Here is an 18,536-nt window from a genome sequence, read left to right on the forward strand (position 1 = left end):
ACAGTTTAGCCAAATTATTATAAAAATTGATACGAATCTTAGAAGAATCATACCTCAAAAGTTAGTTATTAAGATGAGAGAGTTCAAAACTATATAAATCCTATATTAGTTGTTCAGACTTTTCAATATGAGATTTAAGTCTCATACTTTACACTTGAGATCCTAACAGAAATAGATAACATTATAAAACAACACATGAAATAAAACACTTCAATTTTTACGTAAGATTTTCACAAAAAACACGTTGAATAAATAATTTTCAATATTAACTAAGTAAAATAATGCAAAACTCTGATCCTTTTGTGTATCTTCTGTATGTTTTATGTGCTCCAGCATCTAATGACACACCCAGAAAAGGAAACAGAGAGATGAAGCCAAGGAGAACCCAAGTATATTCAACATATATTCCTTTGACGGACTTGTTAATTTAAAATAATTGTATATTAAACGTACTTAACAAAGCTGACTGTATCTTTGCATGTGTATATTTAACTCTATAATATCGCCGCAACTATTTTAAATCAGTAACTGCATTGTATGAATTTGCAAAGAGATCCTCGAAAGCTCATCATGCAAAACGATGGAGAGGGAAAGAGTAGTGCTGATTCAAGGGATGGGGAAGTAATGAAGAAGAAGATTGCTGTCAAAGCTTTGCCATTTCGAAAGCTTTTGAGTTATGCAGATGGAGTGGATTGGCTGCTCATGATGCTTGGGACCTTTGGTTCTTTTGTGCATGGCTTGGCTCTACCCATGGGCTATTATCTGCTGGGAAAAGCGCTTAATGCTTATGGAAACAATATAGGTGACAAGAAGGAGACTGTTAAAGCCCTTAGAAAGGTATATTCAGCTAGCTTTTCTAGATTTTTACTGATAATAAAATCATTTTCCACTTAAGCACACATAGTAGATTTTCATCAGTTTGTTCATTTACCCACCAGGTTATTCCATTCGTTTGGTACATGGCTTTCGCCACATTCCCAGCTGGAATAGTAGGTACGTAGCAAATCCTTTTGTATACCACAGGAAATTTGGCCTCTTTCTACAAAGTCTTTTCTGATGCAATGCCAAATGCATATATATATATATATGCACGGGAAATTTGGCCTCTTTCTACAGAGTCTTTTCTGATGCAATGCCAAATACTTTAGTATATACATATACACGGGAAATTGGCCTTTTTCTACAAAGTCTTTTCTGATGCAATGCCAAATACATTAGTACATATATACACACACTAGCCAAATTGGTTGTCTTATATGAGGGCCAAATGTGGGCCTTATTTTGCATATTCGCATATTCCCTACGCCCACTCTCAATGGGACTTGGACCTTGATAACTCTAATATCACATATACACGAAATATTATAAGAGCTAAGAACTTAAGTTGATAGCTAGAAGAATCCCTTAATACTTTATACATTCCCAAAATTAGTCAAGTAATGTCTCCACGATAGTTGTCCTATGTGAGCGCCAAATATGGGTTTTACCTTGCATATTTGCATATTGTCACATACATACATACATATAGAGAGAGAGAAAGAGAAAGAGAAAGAAGATTGTAGGATGCAAGACAATCACGTGTTGTTTTAATTTCACCGCAGAGATCGGATGCTGGATGTACACAAGTGAAAGACAGATGGCAAGAATGAGATTAGCCTACTTGCAAGCGATTCTTGCTCAAGAGATGGGAGCATTTGATGCAGATTTAAGTAGTGGCAAAATTATAACTGGAGTGAGTAACCACATGAGTGTCATACAAGATGCCATTGGAGAGAAGGTCGATACATAATTATAATACAATTGATGCTATCAGTTTAATAAATATTTTCCGCCTCACTGAACATAATCATATATATACACACACACATGCAGTTGGGCCATCTTCTTTCAAGCCTTGCAACTTTCTTTTCTGGAATTTTGGTTGCTGCGATTTGCTGTTGGGAACTGTCACTGCTTAATTTTTTAGTTGTTCCAATGATACTTGTGATTGGAGCTACTTACACTAATAAAATGAACACTATTTCAGCCACTAAAATGCATTACCTCTCAGAAGCTGCAGCCATGGTAGAACAGGTAATTAGTTGTTACTGTAGCACTCTGATAATACTGTCAAGAGATATATACTTTCGATAAAAAATTATGTAGACACAGCTGCACTCTCAAATAAAAAATTATGAGAAGGCTCATCATCAAAACATAATTTTTTCCAACCCAAATCAATATAGCCCAAAAGTAATTTTTTTTTTTTTTTTTTAAACCACTTCCATCTTAATAATTGTTCCCAACCCAAACCAATATACATACAACCTCATATACACACCATATTTTTTCACATTTTCTAAAATTTATCATATTATAAATTTCTTCATTTTTTACTTTTCAATTCAATCTTTTAGTCATATCATCTAGGATTTTGATCTCACCATGTTGATAGATTTGTTATTGTTAAAAGTTGTAATGCTTTTTTATTTTGTTCGTTTATTTAATAAATTAATTGATTTATTTTGAATTTTTAAAGATAAATGATATGTGGATTTTTTTTTAAATTTTTTTTCTTTTGATTGACATTTCTAGTATTTATGGGATGAATTATAAGATTTTAATTTGAAAGTTATTTGGGTGTAATTATTAGATGGTTAGTGTTGACATTCCTTTATAAAATTCTTCAATTAAATGTTTTAAAGTTTTGTGTCAACCTTTTATAGTTTACAAACGAGAAATTTGTATTTGCTTCAACACAACAAAAACTTATGTATGAACAATTATTAATTGCAAATGATTTTATGTACCTATCACTAAATATTATGTAGTATCAATATTATAATTATATAATTTATTAGATTTTTGAGAATTAGGAAGCATATTATGAAATAGACTCTAACAGTAAAATGAAAAGTATCGTATAGATCCAATAACAAATTTTACTACTTCAGGTTTCTTAGAATAAGATGAAAAGAGATTAATTCTATAAGGTACAAATGAAACTTAATTTTGTTAAGTAATTCCAATTTAATAAAAAATTATTAATTTTAAATGTATTGGTAAGACTAAAGCAAAATTGTCTTCAAAACAATAATACTGTCTAGATTTCCTATCTCCCAAAGTTCAAAAAACTATTATCAAACCCAAAAAGTTTGGCTATTTTTTAGAAATCCTCTCAAAGGTAAGTAGGAGTTAATTATAAGGGTAATAAACTACCAATATATCTACTTATCTGATAATTTTTGTAGTTCATTACTTCATTTGTGTTAGAATTGTGATTTAAGTTATAAATTTAGATAAAATATATTTCATATATTTATTTGGTAATTTTTGTATCACAATTGTGTGATTTTTTTTTCTTCTTAAAAGGTTTTTTTTATGTAAAAAAATATTTTTGCTATTGTGATTTTCTTTTATATTATTGTTTTCACTTAAAGTTTGGTAGTTTTTTTTCTTTTAAGTTTTGATTTGTTCATTCATATACAATGGAAGAGCTGCGGCGGCTCCCTCTAAATAAAAATCTTACGTTTGCCGCTTTTGAATATATAATTAGATACATTGTGATAGAGTGATTTTCAATTAATGATAAAGTAACATCCAATCACATGATAACATATCATTTATATATTCAATTGTATACTAAAAAAAATATATGTATATGCATAATATTGCTTGTATAAATACCTACGTTCTTCCTCAATGTGTAAAAGAAGCTGTTTTCAAACATTAATTTCAATATATGTTACAGGTTATTTCTCAAATCAAAACGGTGTTTGCATTTGTTGGGGAGAATAGTGCAATAAAATCATTCTCTGACGGCATGGACAGGCAGATTATTATGAGCAAAGGAGAGGCACTCATAAAAGGAGTTGGAGTTGGGATGATACAAACTGTCACTTTCTGTTGTTGGGCTCTCATCATTTACATTGGTGCTGTTGTTGTTGTTAGAGGCAGGGCAACCGGAGGAGAAGTGTTAGCCGCTGTGATGAGCATTCTCTTTGGAGCTATGTAAGAAACCACTCCAATATGTCTAATATCCATTAACTGGATCTAGTATATATGAAATCTGGCTTCTTTTGTATTGCAGAGCACTGACTTATGCAGCACCTGATATTCAAATCTTCAATCAGGCAAAAGCTGCAGGATTCGAGATCTTCCAAGTAATCGAAAGAAAGCCAACCATATGTTATGATTCAAAAGGAAAGACGCTTGAGAAGGTGAATGGTAACATTGACATAAGAGATGTAACATTCGCGTATCCATCGCGCCCTGACCAAATGATCCTTGATGGATTTTCATTGTCAATTCCAGCAGGAAAAATGGTGGCTTTGGTGGGTAGTAGTGGGTGTGGAAAAAGCACAGTCATTTCCTTGGTTGCAAGATTCTATGATCCCTCTAGAGGTATATCAAGGTATACATATTGAATAGGAAAATTTCTAAGTCTGATGAAATGACTATCCTGCAGGAGTGATTCTGGTTGACAGCTATAACATCAAGGATCTTGATCTGAAGTTCCTGAGAAAGAACATAGGATTAGTTTCCCAAGAACCGGTACTCTTCGCTGGCACCATTAAGAATAACTTAAGAGTTGGAAACATGGATGCCACTGATGATGATATCCAAAAGGCAGCAGTGATGGCAAATGCGCACACTTTTATATCAGAGCTTCCAGATCAGTACTTTACTGAGGTATTTCTTCCTCCTGTTTACCTTCCTCACCAATATTTGTGGGCAAATGATACACAAATTCACTAATTGTTTCATAGCTAGTTAACACAAATAAGTGGTTAGTTTTTGTTTTAATATATTCAGTTCATAAACAGAACCTAAAACATCAATTCAATTCACTCTAACCCTAAACCTGAACCCTGAACCTTAAATAATCGTTACAATAACATAAGCATGCATAGTATAAAAGTAATTGAGATACATAAAGATTCAACATAAAAAAGGAAGGAAAGTAAGTATACTTAACGGCTTGCAAATTGCATAGTACATGAAGTGAGCAAACTTTATCAGGACTTGAATCACAGGATAAAAAAAAACCACACATTCTCTTGCAAAATGACAGTCCCAGCTTAATTTTCCTGTGCATAATGATAAATTTCCAGTTAGGACAAAGGGGAGTCCAGTTATCAGGGGGACAAAAGCAGAGAATTGCCATAGCAAGAGCTATTCTAAAGAATCCTCCAATCCTTTTACTTGATGAGGCCACAAGTGCGCTTGATTCAGAGTCAGAGAAGCTGGTTCAAGAGGCCCTTGTGAATGCTATGAAAGGGAGGACAGTCATCTTGATCGCGCACAGAATGTCCACTATCATTAATGCAGATATCATTACCACTGTAGAAAATGGAAAAGTTGCTGAAACAGGTACTCACCATAGCTTGCTAGAGACCAGCAAATTCTACAACAAGTTATTTCACATGCAGAACCTTGATCAAGTTGACGATTCAAGGTTGGTACACAAAAAAATATCCTGCTTTCATATACTATCATGATGAACGCAGAACTAGTTATATCTTGCTTTTGTTTGAAATGCATAGCAGAGTTAAAGATTCCATGGAAAAACCTGAAAGTACTCACAAACAACTTTCATATATTGACCAACAAGAGAAATCTGGAGAGGCCAACGGAGAGCTTAGTGAATCTACCAAGCAACAAGAAGGGAAAGTGAATAGAAGGACTATATTCTTCAGAATTTGGTTTGGCTTGAAAGAGGGAGACCTTCTGAGAACTTTCATTGGTTCCATTGCAGCAGGTTTCTCTGGAATCTCAAAGCCTTTATTTGGGTTCTTCATCATGACAATAGGAGTGGCATATTATGAGAATGATGCCAAGCAAAGAGTTAGACGGTTCTCATTGTTCTTTTCTTTGGTTGGACTGTTTTCATTGTTCACTCACACCGTGCAGCACTATTTCTTTGGTGTGGTAGGAGAGAAGGCCATGATAAACCTTAAAAGAGCTCTATATACAGGTTTCCACTGCCTTCATCGATATGCATCATCTGCATAATCATTTCTTTTCCTGGAAAAAACTTTAGTTGACCTCTCTTATGTCATTGTAAGAGACTAAACTTTCATTCAAATTTTGAAAATCATGTACCTACCTCGAAGTTTCATTTCTCTATAAGAGAAGTTCATGCTTTTTCCCAAAATTTGAAGGTTTACCTGAAAGGGAAAGCAAGGAAAAATTAGCTTTTTTGGGTTTACATGTCCCATGATATCTAAAAAGATCATATATAGTAATATATATGAGCTTTTGTCAAAAGTTCAAACTAAAAAAGCCTTTTTAACTTTCATTGCATGACAATCTTGTAGGTGTACTGCAGAATGAACTAGCATGGTTTGAAAAACCTGAGAACAATGCTGGCTCACTTACCTCGCGGATTATCACTGACAGTGCCATGGTCAAGACCATTATCTCTGATCGTATGTCTGTTATCGTCCAATGCATCTCTTCCATACTAATTGCAACCATAGTAAGTGCATATGTAAACTGGAGAATGGCACTGGTAGCTTGGGCGGTGATGCCATGCCATTTCATAGGAGGATATATTCAAGCCATTTCTGCTAAAGGATTTTCAGGTGATGCTGCTGCTGCTGCGCATTCTGAGTTTGTTGCCCTTACTTCTGAGTCTGCAGCCAACATAAGAACCGTTGCATCTTTTTGCCATGAAGAAAATATACTCAGGAAAGCCAAAATTTCTTTAGAAATTCCAAAGAGAAATAGCAGGAAACAAAGTATCAAATATGGGCTCATTCAAGGCGTCTCCCTCTGCTTGTGGAATATAGCACATGCTGTTGCTTTGTGGTACACGACACATTTGATTGAAAAGAATCAGGCCACTTTTAAAAATGGCATAAGAGCATATCAGATTTTCTCTCTCACAGTACCTTCAATCACAGAATTGTGGACACTGATCCCTCTTGTAATTTCTGCCATTAACGTCCTAACTCCAGTGTTCGAGATCCTTGATAGGAAAACTGAGATCGAACCAGATAAACCTGAGAGTTCAGAGATTTGGAGTATTAAAGGTGACATTAAGTTTCAGAATGTAACATTTAACTACCCCTTAAGACCTGAAGTGACTGTGCTGAACAATTTCAGTTTACAAATTGAATCTGGATTAAAGGTGGCTCTAGTTGGGCCAAGTGGAGCTGGAAAGTCATCTGTTTTAGCCCTTTTGCTGAGATTTTATGATACCTTGGAAGGTAGAATTCTGATTGATGGAAAGGACATAAAAGAGTACAATTTGAGAAGACTGAGGTCACAAGTAGGCTTGGTAGAGCAAGAACCACTTCTTTTCAGTTCTTCAATCAGAAGCAACATTTGCTATGGGAATGATGAAGCTTCTGAAACTGAAATTGTGGAAATATCAAAGAAAGCAAACATATATGAATTCATAAGTAGTTTGCCTGATGGTTTCGACACAGTTGTCGGTGAGAAAGGCTGCCAACTTTCTGGAGGCCAAAAGCAGAGGATAGCCATTGCCAGAACCCTACTAAAGAAGCCTGCAATCTTACTTCTTGACGAAGCAACAAGCGCTCTGGATGGGGAATCTGAAAGAGTCATCGTGAGTGCCCTGGAATCACTAAACCAGAAAGGCAGCTGTGAAGAACTGCCATCCAGGATCACCCAGATCACTGTTGCACACAGGCTTTCAACAGTAATGAATTCTGATACGATAGTTGTGATGGACAAAGGTAAAATTGTGGAGATGGGTTCACACTCAACTCTTGTTGCAGCTCCAGAGGGAGTTTATTCAAGATTGTACCAGCTCCAGAGCTTCAGTGTGAACTGATGTAGACAAATACGTAGCTATACAGGACAAAAAATAAGGAGATATACAAGTATTAAACTTGAAGAAGTTGGCATGCTTAAGTTGCTCATCAGAAGCTGTTAGAGCTCGGGTATACGTAAAGAAAATGAGAAGAAACAAGAACATCAATCTAAATACACAGGCTGTGAAAATGCTAAATAACTCTAGCAATGGAAGTACAGGTGGCAAAGGTGTGGATTCAACAAGTGGCAGCATTTCAGAAATGTTACAAATAGCAGAGCATGATAAAAAGCCTGCAGGTGACAGCAATTCAGAAATAACACAATCTGCAACAAATCAGCAAGAAAAGAGGGATATGCAGAAAAAAGAGGGAGCCACGGTTATACTGGCTGATGAGCTGGCGAATCAGGACTGGAAAAGCAACAGTGAGGAGAAGGAAAAGATAAAGAGCCTGGAGAGTATGTGGGGAGGGGAGACGATTTTTTCAGAGAAGGGAGAAGATTGAGGAGAGAACCGGCCTCTCGAAAGCTGGAAACTGTTCTTGGTTGTTCTTGTGATTTCAATTTGTCTTTTATGCTTTTGGTTTGTAAACAAAATGTAAATGGTGCCAGTTATGAGTTAAGTTCTGGTACAATTACTCTTTGTTCTGAATTTCATGTGATGAGTGCTCAAGTTTGAGGCTACATCTTTATTTTATGCAACGTGATCAATACAAATAGTATTTTCTTCAATATTGTTTCATACAAAGTTACATTTACAGTGCCAATATTACAGAGAACTTAACAACTAAACAGTAGTCTTGCAAAGATTTGTAGCTGGGACAAGGTTGAGCCTCACAAGCAGCCTCTGCCTCCTTCAGATCCCTATCATTTGGTATCAGAGCATGACGAGAATGGAGGGCCGAGTAGAAGCATTAGAGAATGAGATGACAGAAGTTAGACAGAAGATGTCCGAGGTGGATAAGCGATTGGAAGAACTGAACAGAGACATAGGAACGAAAATGAACGAAAATAAGGTTAGGATGGAAGGATTGGAAGGTAGCGTGGAGGTCATGAAAGCATATCTCCGGGACTTGAAGGAAGCTATGATTGGGAGAGATGGAGGCGACAAAGGGAAGGCTTCTGTAGGAGCCGGACCTTCTTTATCTCAGACGCCCACTCAGCAAAACACAGTGCCCATTGACAGGGAACCATCTCCTTTCCATAACCCATCCATTGGAGAGAGACCAGCACCTCCGTCGGCAAGAATGGAGGAAGTGGGGAATGATGAAGAGGCCACAGAAGATGACAGAAACAACAATAATTATCGGGGAGGGACCAGAAGGGATATCCAGTTTCGACGGCTGGATTTGCCCTTGTTCGACGGGGAGAAAACCTTGGAATGGCTAGAAAAGATTGAACGTTACTTCGATGTGAACGGAATAGCAGAGCGGGAAAGACTTGCAGCAGTAGGAGTGTGTATGGAGGGAGCAGCCTTTCACTGGTTCCGATGGAGAAGACGCAGGCAACCATTTATCGATTGGAGAGATTTTCGAAGCGCGACACTTAAGCGCTTTCGACCGGATGACGAACGATCAGCCCAAGAGGAGCTATTTTCCATTCGTCTGATCGATTCAGTTAAAGAATATAGGTGTCGATTTGAATTATTATCAGCAGAGATAGAGGAATTATCGGATAACACTTTGATAGTAATTTTCTTAAATGGGCTGACAGAAGAGCTTAGGGAGGAGGTCCGTTTGTTCCGACCGACGACGTTGGAAGAGACCATGGAAAGAGCACAGGAAATAGAAAGGAAAAATGCAGTGATTGAAGAGAAGGCAAGTAATCGACCTGGAAAACTCTACTCAAAAACTCATCACCCATTGACCCGTTACACATTTCCCTCGAACCCAAACCCAACATCTACCATAAGTTACCCAGTTCATCATCCAAACTCACGGCCCAATGCTTCCAATAACCCCAACTTATCTTATACATCCACTACCCAGCCCACTCGTCCTGTAGCTAACCCACCCATGAATTCAAGTCTTAGTACAAACCATCCCACACTAAGCCTTCGTCCATTCAGCCAAAACAAAACAGAGAGCATCTTTCCCTACACTAACGCAACATCAAAGGCCAAAGCTCCAATCCAATCGATGGCTTCAACCTCTAATCAGCGTCGTGAATACAACTCACGTCGGTTGTCAGATGCGGAGTATCGATCCAAGATAGAAAAAGGGCTATGTTTCAGATGTGATGAAAAATACACACCAGGGCACCGGTGTCGATTCAGGCAACTTCGAGTAATGGTATCCTGTGAAGATGAGTCCGAAAAAGATGATGAAGAGGGGACAGAAGAAGAAGCAACGGAAGAGAGAGAGTTAGAAGCAAGCTTAAACTCTAGCTCTACAGTGGGAATTGACTCTCCAAAAACAATGAAATTCGCTGGAACTGTGAGGGGAAAACAGGTGCTGGTGTTATTGGACAGTGGTGCGACACACAACTTTATTTCAGATAGAATGGTGTCTGAATTACAAATCCCTATTAAGCCTGCAAAATTCACAGTGTTGTTAGGAGATAACAGAAAAGTGTCCGGGATTGGGAGGTGCAAGGATGTTGAGTTGATGGTTCAGGGAGTCCGAATAGTTCAAGATTTTCTTCCTTTCAAATTGGGAGGAGTGGACATGATACTCGGAATTGATTGGCTCAGTCGTCTCGGAGAGGTGAAATCAAATTGGGGTAAGCAAACCATGCGATTCGAATGGGAGGGACAAAAAGTGGAATTGAAGGGGGATGTTTCGTTGTCTAAATTGGAGTCTTCTGTAAGTACGCTGTTGAAAATTATTTCAAATGGGGGTCATGGGTTTTGCCTAAAATCAGGAGAAGAAGCTGATACGTGTGAGGCTGAAATTAATGAAATCCTTCCTACCTTAGTACCTTTGCTAAATGAATTTGAAGACTTATTCAGGGATCCCCACGGACTGCCTCCAGAAAGGGAAAGGGACCATGCCATTCGCTTAATAGAAGGAGCGCAGCCGCCGAACTTGAGACCATACCGCTATCCACATTTTCAGAAGAACGAGATCGAAAGAATGGTGAAAGAGATGTTAATGGCGGGAATAATACGATCTAGCGTAAGCCCTTACTCAAGCCCCGTGTTACTGGTAAGGAAAAAAGATGGAGGATGGAGGTTTTGCGTGGATTATAGAGCGCTGAATCGGATAACCATACCTGATAAATTCCCGATTCCGACGATAGATGAACTTCTTGATGAGCTAGCAGGAGCTGTGATTTTTAGTAAATTAGACCTTCGATCGGGGTACCACCAAATAAAAGTGAAAGAGTCGGATGTAGAGAAAACGGCTTTTCGTACGCACGATGGCCACTACGAATTTCTTGTGATGCCTTTCGGGTTATCGAATGCACCAGCAACATTTCAAGGCTTGATGAATGATATATTTCGTCCTTATCTTCGAAAATTTGTATTGGTTTTTTTTGATGACATTCTAGTCTATAGTAAAGGACTCAACGATCACTGCCAACATCTCAGAGAGGTATTTGCTGTGTTAAGAAATCATCAGCTTGTAGTTAACAGAAAGAAATGTCAGTTTGGCAGGGACAAAATGAGTTACTTAGGCCACGTGGTGTCACGAGAAGGAGTTGAAGCTGACCCTAAAAAAATTAGCGATATGCAAAATTGGCCAGCACCCCGTGACTTGCGGGATTTGAGAGGTTTTTTGGGATTAACCGGATATTACAGAAGGTTTGTTCGTGGATATGGAAAAATTGCCGAACCTTTAACTAATTTATTAAAGAAAAATTCTTTCAGGTGGAGCGATGAAGCACAGGTAGCTTTCGAAGCCCTTAAGAAAGCCATGGTGACGGTACCGGTGTTAACAATGCCTGACTTCACTAAGGAGTTCATTGTTGAAACTGATGCATCCGGGTCAGGGCTAGGAGCAGTTCTTATGCAGTCCGAAAGACCAGTTGCATTTTTGAGCAAGGCGTTGTCACCCCGAAACAAAGGAAAATCAGTTTATGAACGTGAACTAATGGCGATTGTTATGGCTTTTCAAAAGTGGCGTCATTATTTGTTAGGACGACATTTCCAGGTGAGAACTGACCAAAGAAGTCTCAAGTTCTTGACTGAACAGAAAATCGTGGGGCATGAGCAGCAGAAATGGCTAGTAAAAATGCTTGGATTTGACTTCGACATCGTTTATAGGCCAGGGTGCGAAAACAAAGCAGCGGATGCTCTATCAAGGAAACCAGGAAGTGATGGGGAATTCAAAGTTATTTCTATTCAGATTCCTGTTGGTGTGAACGTCATACAGGAGGAAGCACTCAAAGATGACAAGCTACGACAGATTATTCAAGATTTGTTGATAGGCTCTAATTCACATGGAGGTTATTGTTTGAAGAATGGGAGCTTGATGTACCAAGGCAGAATGGTAGTGTCACGTGGGTCCAGGTTGGTTCCAATTTTCTTAGCTGAATTTCACTCTTCTCCTATGGGAGGGCATTCTGGTTTCCTTAGAACATACAAAAGGATATCTACAGTACTCTATTGGGAGGGAATGAAGAGCGATATCAAACAATTTGTAGCCGAATGTGAAGTATGTCAGCGAACCAAGTATGAGGCTCTTTCCCCTGCTGGACTTCTTCAGCCTCTTCCCATTCCTTCAAGAATTTGGGAAGACGTGTCTATGGATTTCATAACGGGGCTACCGAAGGTGAAAGGGTTTGACACTATACTTGTAGTGGTTGATAGATTAACCAAATACGGACATTTCATGGCTGTACGCCACCCTTACACAGCAAGAGATATCGCTAGTATCTTTATTAGGGAAATTGTTCGGCTTCATGGGTTTCCCCGCACTATCGTTTCAGATCGTGATCGAGTTTTTATGAGTAATTTCTGGTCTGAAATGTTTAAAGCGTCAGGAACAACACTTAAATTTAGCTCGGCCTACCACCCTCACACCGACGGACAAACTGAGGTAGTAAACCGGGGTCTCGAGACTTATCTTAGATGTTTCTGTTTTGAGCAACAGCGCACATGGCCGAATTGGTTACAATGGGCTGAATATTGGTTCAACACCACGTTTAACGCTTCGACAGGTATGACACCATTTAAAGGAGTTTACGGCAGGGATCCCCCACCACTTCTGAGGTTGGTAGATGAGCCTTCGAAAATAGATGATGTTGATGCAATGATTAAACAGCGGAATGAAATCTTGGACAGACTAAAGAGGAACCTGCATGCTGCCCAAGAAAGAATGAAAAAAATAGCAGACAAGAGCAGAAGAGAATTAGAATTTTCAGTGGGTGATCAAGTCTTTTTGAAGCTACAGCCGTATAGGTTTCGATCTTTAGCTACGAAACCGAACGAAAAATTGAGTCCTCGCTTCTATGGACCCTTTCAGATTGAAGAAAGAATTGGGTCAGTTGCTTACAAATTAAAACTTCCGGAGACAGCAAAAATTCATCCTGTCTTTCACGTATCACAGCTGAAGAGGAGAGTAGGACCGTCAGTGCTAAGTCAACCCCTTCCATACTGCTTAAATGAAGAAGGCGAGCTGGAGGTCCAACCTGAAGAAGTCTTGAATTTCAGATATTCACAACAAGGGGATTTGGAGCTACTCATTAAATGGCACAACCTACCAGACCATGAGAATTCATGGGAATTGTACAAGAACTTAATACAGACCTTTCCGCACTTATACCTTGAGGACAAGGTGCCTTTGGATGGGCGGGGTAATGTTAGAGCTCGGGTATACGTAAAGAAAATGAGAAGAAACAAGAACATCAATCTAAATACACAGGCTGTGAAAATGCTAAATAACTCTAGCAATGGAAGTACAGGTGGCAAAGGTGTGGATTCAACAAGTGGCAGCATTTCAGAAATGTTACAAATAGCAGAGCATGATAAAAAGCCTGCAGGTGACAGCAATTCAGAAATAACACAATCTGCAACAAATCAGCAAGAAAAGAGGGATATGCAGAAAAAAGAGGGAGCCACGGTTATACTGGCTGATGAGCTGGCGAATCAGGACTGGAAAAGCAACAGTGAGGAGAAGGAAAAGATAAAGAGCCTGGAGAGTATGTGGGGAGGGGAGACGATTTTTTCAGAGAAGGGAGAAGATTGAGGAGAGAACCGGCCTCTCGAAAGCTGGAAACTGTTCTTGGTTGTTCTTGTGATTTCAATTTGTCTTTTATGCTTTTGGTTTGTAAACAAAATGTAAATGGTGCCAGTTATGAGTTAAGTTCTGGTACAATTACTCTTTGTTCTGAATTTCATGTGATGAGTGCTCAAGTTTGAGGCTACATCTTTATTTTATGCAACGTGATCAATACAAATAGTATTTTCTTCAATATTGTTTCATACAAAGTTACATTTACAGTGCCAATATTACAGAGAACTTAACAACTAAACAGTAGTCTTGCAAAGATTTGTAGCTGGGACAAGGTTGAGCCTCACAAGCAGCCTCTGCCTCCTTCAGATCCCTATCAGAAGCCAAGCTAAGAAGCCACAACAATAATATTGTATTGTGTATTCGTTTATCCTTTAGTGATATTCAAGAATAAGTACACTGTTATTGAACATAATATACCAGACTGAATTGAATTTCCTTATAATATATAACTGTTTTTTTTTTTTAATAATTAGAAAATTAAATCAGATTTTCCTCTATCCAATTGACAGATGAAGTTTTATTTCAAAGATATATAATTACTTTTAAGTGTGTTTGTTCGTATACAGAGTCTAGTCCTAACTTGTAATTTCCTTCAGGCCCAACAGACTAAACTATGCTGTGGGAAGAGTAACACAAAATCAACAAGCTAATTGATCTCTAAAAGAAGAGATCTCTTCAAAGATGGGAAGCCTTCTTGATCTATGTTTGGTCTGACGGTCCATCAGATGGAGGCCCTCCAAAAATGCATCTTCTAAGTTAAGTATTGTTGTAGTTAAAGATGAAGGTCCAGATTGCAACTTCTCTATCTCTAGCAAGAGCTCCCTGACACGGTCAGTAGACTTGGGATCAGCTGACCCTGATAATTTACCTTGTAATAAATCTTCAATAACTAACTGAGCCTCGGCATATTGTGTTTGCTTGATAAGACACTGGCATAAATTGCAGGCTTTGTTGGCATCAGGGTCGATTAGCTGAGCTTCACGATATACGACTTCTGCTGCCATGTAATTTCCTTGTTGCATGTATGCCCAACCCAAGTTTCCCTGAATTACATGTTTGTGAAGTCAGTTCATTGTAAAGACAATGTAAACAATGGGAGTATTCAGACATCGATACTAAGTGGTCACGTATGCACAAAATTTCTCGTTTGAGCAGAAAGTTACAAAGTTGTATCAATATACAAGGTGGAAAGGGAACAATGGTGGGGTGAGCAAAAAATCTTGAATAAGTAAACAAAGTTACTTTTAAAACGTGGGGAGAGAGCAAAGTGTTACAAAAACAATAAAATTATATGTATCATTTTTGAGCAGTTAAATGATTTGTTATTATATGATTGAGTGATTTTGAATTAAAAATTAAATAACATCATATCACATAATGATATATCATCTACGTATTCAATTTGATACTTAAAACTAGGTGCATATACCATTGCTCTTTTGAAAAAGTATGAGGCTCTAGCATAACATGTCAATAGTATGCAGAAAAAATTTTTAATTCCTGTCCAAAAAAGGCTGGGAACGGCATGAGTCAATGCTACTTGTAAATGCAGTGCAAAGTGAAATATGACACTTCATTTCACTAGTGGCACTAAACTTAATTTTTCTTGTTTTCAGTAGCACGCAGAGATAGCAAACTGGTAGAAAATATTATAGACAGGAAAGCTGTGAATAGAGTAACTTTAGTACCAGTATCCTGGAGGTCTCTTGCTTGACGGTGACCTGGAACTTCTTTCCATGAGAGCGTGCTGTCTTAGTAGGCTTTCCATTGAAGCCCTCTCCTTGGTAAATCATTCGAAGCTTCTGTTTTAATAGTTCTATCTGTTCATTGATTCTACCACATTTCTGCCAAATTTAATATGTCACAAACCTAAACAATAAAGCAGCAGGAAAAAACCAAGGCAATGAAATCCTACTCATGTATATGTTCTGAACTTTAACATATGATTTGAAAAAGAAAAATGTATTAGTTTGGTTCATAGAAAATTGTATCAGGCCTTTGTATTAGGTGAAAAAGGAGGTGAAAGGGATCTATGAACCCTTAACTTCATTGCTGCATAGGTTTGAGTCATAATAGATAGAGAGATTTTCTACTTCAACAAGATTCCAACCATTAGAAAAAGCATTATAACACTATAACAAAAATTAAAACACATGATCTAATAAACTAATCCTAGAAATGGTTGCATCTTAATGATAGTGTTTCTACTATAGAGTATTTCTCTATGAAAGTAAACCAACAGAAGATTCAAATTCTTATTAAGAAAACATCCAGAAGTTGAAACATGCATAATTCAGTAGTCATTCCAACGCATTAAGTAAACACTATCTTATTTAAAAAGAGAGATGCTGTTTTGTAGAATGCATTTAGACATCATAGTAATAATAGCCAGTTTGAATGCCCCACTTCGATGGTCATTGCAGTGGGCCAGTTTGAATGACCCTATAATTGTTGTGGGCCAACAATTCTAACAGTCATAAGGCAAAATTTGGATAAACTTTGGCATGCAATCTAGTTAAGTGTAGTGGAAGGTACCTTGTACAAATCAATGAGGACATTGTCTAGTGATTCTTGGGCTTGCTTTGAGCAGAGAACCCTGAAGGACTTTATAGCTTCAATAGCTTCTTCTGCTCTCTCTTGCTGTTTAAGAACTACTGCCATGTCTTTAAGTGCACTATCTACTCTATCTCCTACATTTATCGCCTTCCAAAACAAAGCTATAGCCGCTTCTGGGTCCTTATCAACCAGCTGAATTTGTACGGACAAGGAGTTAAAATATGTATGACAGATAACACATTTGTGTAAATCACTCCTTAAGTATACAAAATTTACTTAAACTAAAGATATACATAAGTGCCAACCAGAATTTTTTTCCAGACCAAGCTAAATTTTAAAATGGCACCCCTAAAAATACTTTCCATTCCTGGTTTTAATTAAGTACACTAATTGTCAACCTTTTTACATTAAATCTCACCTAACACGTAATTAAAATTTCAAACTAACCAATACAAACTAATAAACTTAATACTAATATAACAAAAAATTACTGTAGAAGATTGATGAGAATGATGATTTCCATTTGCAAGGCATATATAAATTATAGGTTATAGAGAATTTCTACCTATTATCTAAAGTTTTGAATCAACTAAAATAATATGAATAATATTGAGTGTTTAAAATTTAATCATGAACTTATATGCTATTATAATTAGAATGTATTATACATGAATTTAGGAAGTGTTCAGTTCTACCTTAATCTACATCTGCACCAAACATTTCCAGAGATACTGGGAGACACATAAAACTAAATTTACTAAATTACCCTTTTACATATTCAACCCCTAACTACTTCAACTGTTAATGAGTCAATGACTAGAATAGTAAATACGACTTCAATACGGGGTTTTTAGTCACTGCAAGGTCAAATATACATCTCTTCAACCCCTTTAAGCACATAATCTCTCCCGATCAAAAAAGCAAAAGAACGCAACTTTAGATATGCATGTATCTAACGGTCCAGATCACTGCGTCAATCTTACACCATAAAAACGGTCCACAGATATAAACTCATTTCCTAACAAGGAGAAAATGAAGAAGAGAAGAAGACTGAGTTGACTTAGTAACATGATAGAACACGCATGCATGCATATATGTATGCCATGCGATGTATGTATGTATGTGTGAGTGAATACCTGGAGATGCTTGGCGCGAACGTAAGGGCTATCGCCAGGAGGAAGTTTGTGAATGACACGATAAGGCTGTTCTCTCTTCTGGCTGCTCATTTTCATAAACAATTCAATTTTTCTGTGAATTAAAGATGTTAATTTCTCGAGATAAACTTTGATTGGCAGCTGACACTTTGAGGAGAGAAATATAAATTTTCAGAGGGACGAACCTGGACATACGGTGTGTCCAGTTTCAAAGTTTGATGGATTTCTTTCTCATTTTTTTGCCACGTATGAGTTCTGCACACGTCGTGCCTTCCTTTTTTTTTTAATTTATAAATAATAAAATTATTTTATTTTAAATATATAAATAATAAATAATTAAATAATTTTTAATTAAAAATAAAATAACATTTAATTATATATATATATATATATATTCCTACGGAGTTGGCTCGGTAAATTTTAGCACAGCTCACAAGAGTATAATCCACGAAATCATCAGCTGCCTCAAAACTTTGGATAATGCTTGCGGATTAGTTCAACAAAATTTAGAAAAATTAATAAAATATTAAAAAATTTACATATTTGACAGGTTAATTCATAAAAATATGAAAATTGACTCATAAAAACTTACCGAGGCATGGCTCAAGCGGTCTTGACGGTGCCCTTAACCTTGCCATGTCACAGATTGTATAAGATTAAAAATTAAGTCATGAGTATGGGTTCATAAACGTTTACCGAATGTTAAATGGATTGGTTCTGCCTATGAGTTTTGGTTCATTAACATTATTAAATTATCATTTTACTTTTTTAATTTAAAATTGAATAAAATCTATTTTTTTTTTTAAATTCTCAGAAAAAGTTTGTTAGTTGATTATATATTAACAGATTAATGATCATTAACTGTGTGATTTAGTCCATAATCTCT

General features: G+C 37.1%; 3 protein-coding genes and 1 long non-coding RNA gene across 5 annotated transcripts; 2 read left to right on the forward strand and 2 right to left on the reverse strand.

The window, feature by feature from the left end:
* Positions 1-521: 521 nt before the first annotated feature.
* Positions 522-14,375, forward strand: LOC123220767 (ABC transporter B family member 19-like). Of its 2 annotated transcripts, XM_044643361.1 has the most exons (10): positions 522-837; positions 939-993; positions 1,602-1,777; positions 1,873-2,073; positions 3,731-3,990; positions 4,070-4,383; positions 4,448-4,671; positions 5,094-5,437; positions 5,529-5,956; positions 6,300-8,493. In XM_044643361.1, the coding sequence occupies exons 1-10, from the start codon at positions 538-540 to the stop codon at positions 7,781-7,783; spliced, it is 3,786 nt and encodes a 1,261-aa protein (XP_044499296.1). In that variant the 5' UTR covers positions 522-537; the 3' UTR covers positions 7,784-8,493. The 2 variants fall into 2 exon arrangements, 1 of the variants encoding a protein (XP_044499296.1); XR_006503150.1 differs by lacking the exons at positions 522-837; positions 939-993; positions 1,602-1,777; positions 1,873-2,073 and adding an exon at positions 14,253-14,375 and having other exon boundaries at positions 3,709-3,990; positions 6,300-7,870.
* On the reverse strand, positions 6,088-6,491 carry LOC123220769. The gene is made up of 2 exons (XR_006503151.1): positions 6,361-6,491; positions 6,088-6,149 (listed from the first exon to the last, which is right to left on the reverse strand). It is a non-coding gene; the product is annotated as an uncharacterized LOC123220769 (long non-coding RNA).
* On the forward strand, positions 8,655-13,892 carry LOC123221524. The gene has a single exon (XM_044644358.1). It carries the CDS (start codon positions 8,655-8,657, stop codon positions 13,890-13,892), a length of 5,238 nt encoding a protein of 1,745 aa, XP_044500293.1.
* A 60-nt stretch (positions 14,376-14,435) lies between the features above and the next one.
* On the reverse strand, positions 14,436-17,799 carry LOC123220768 (protein SULFUR DEFICIENCY-INDUCED 1-like). Its single transcript, XM_044643362.1, has 4 exons — positions 17,633-17,799; positions 16,476-16,688; positions 15,629-15,784; positions 14,436-14,983 (listed from the first exon to the last, which is right to left on the reverse strand). The coding sequence occupies exons 1-4, from the start codon at positions 17,726-17,728 to the stop codon at positions 14,579-14,581; spliced, it is 870 nt and encodes a 289-aa protein (XP_044499297.1). The 5' UTR covers positions 17,729-17,799; the 3' UTR covers positions 14,436-14,578.
* Between the last annotated feature and the right edge of the window lie 737 nt (positions 17,800-18,536).

This window comes from Mangifera indica, chromosome 7 (assembly GCF_011075055.1).
Source record: "Mangifera indica cultivar Alphonso chromosome 7, CATAS_Mindica_2.1, whole genome shotgun sequence".
Lineage (NCBI taxonomy): Eukaryota > Viridiplantae > Streptophyta > Magnoliopsida > Sapindales > Anacardiaceae > Mangifera > Mangifera indica.

Coding starts and splice junctions, on each gene's coding strand:
- LOC123220767 (XM_044643361.1), top strand. CDS start 538: ATGAATTTGCAAAGAGATCCTCGAAAGCTCATCATGCAAAACGATGGA. Junction 3,991..4,069: donor AGCATTCTCTTTGGAGCTAT/GTAAGAAACCAC, acceptor TTTGTATTGCAG/AGCACTGACTTATGCAGCAC. Junction 5,438..5,528: donor GATCAAGTTGACGATTCAAG/GTTGGTACACAA, acceptor AATGCATAGCAG/AGTTAAAGATTCCATGGAAA.
- LOC123221524 (XM_044644358.1), top strand. CDS start 8,655: ATGGAGGGCCGAGTAGAAGCATTAGAGAATGAGATGACAGAAGTTAGA.
- LOC123220768 (XM_044643362.1), bottom strand. CDS start 17,728: ATGAAAATGAGCAGCCAGAAGAGAGAACAGCCTTATCGTGTCATTCAC. Junction 16,689..17,632: donor TTCGCGCCAAGCATCTCCAG/GTATTCACTCAC, acceptor GTACAAATTCAG/CTGGTTGATAAGGACCCAGA. Junction 14,984..15,628: donor AAGAGACCTCCAGGATACTG/GTACTAAAGTTA, acceptor CATGTAATTCAG/GGAAACTTGGGTTGGGCATA.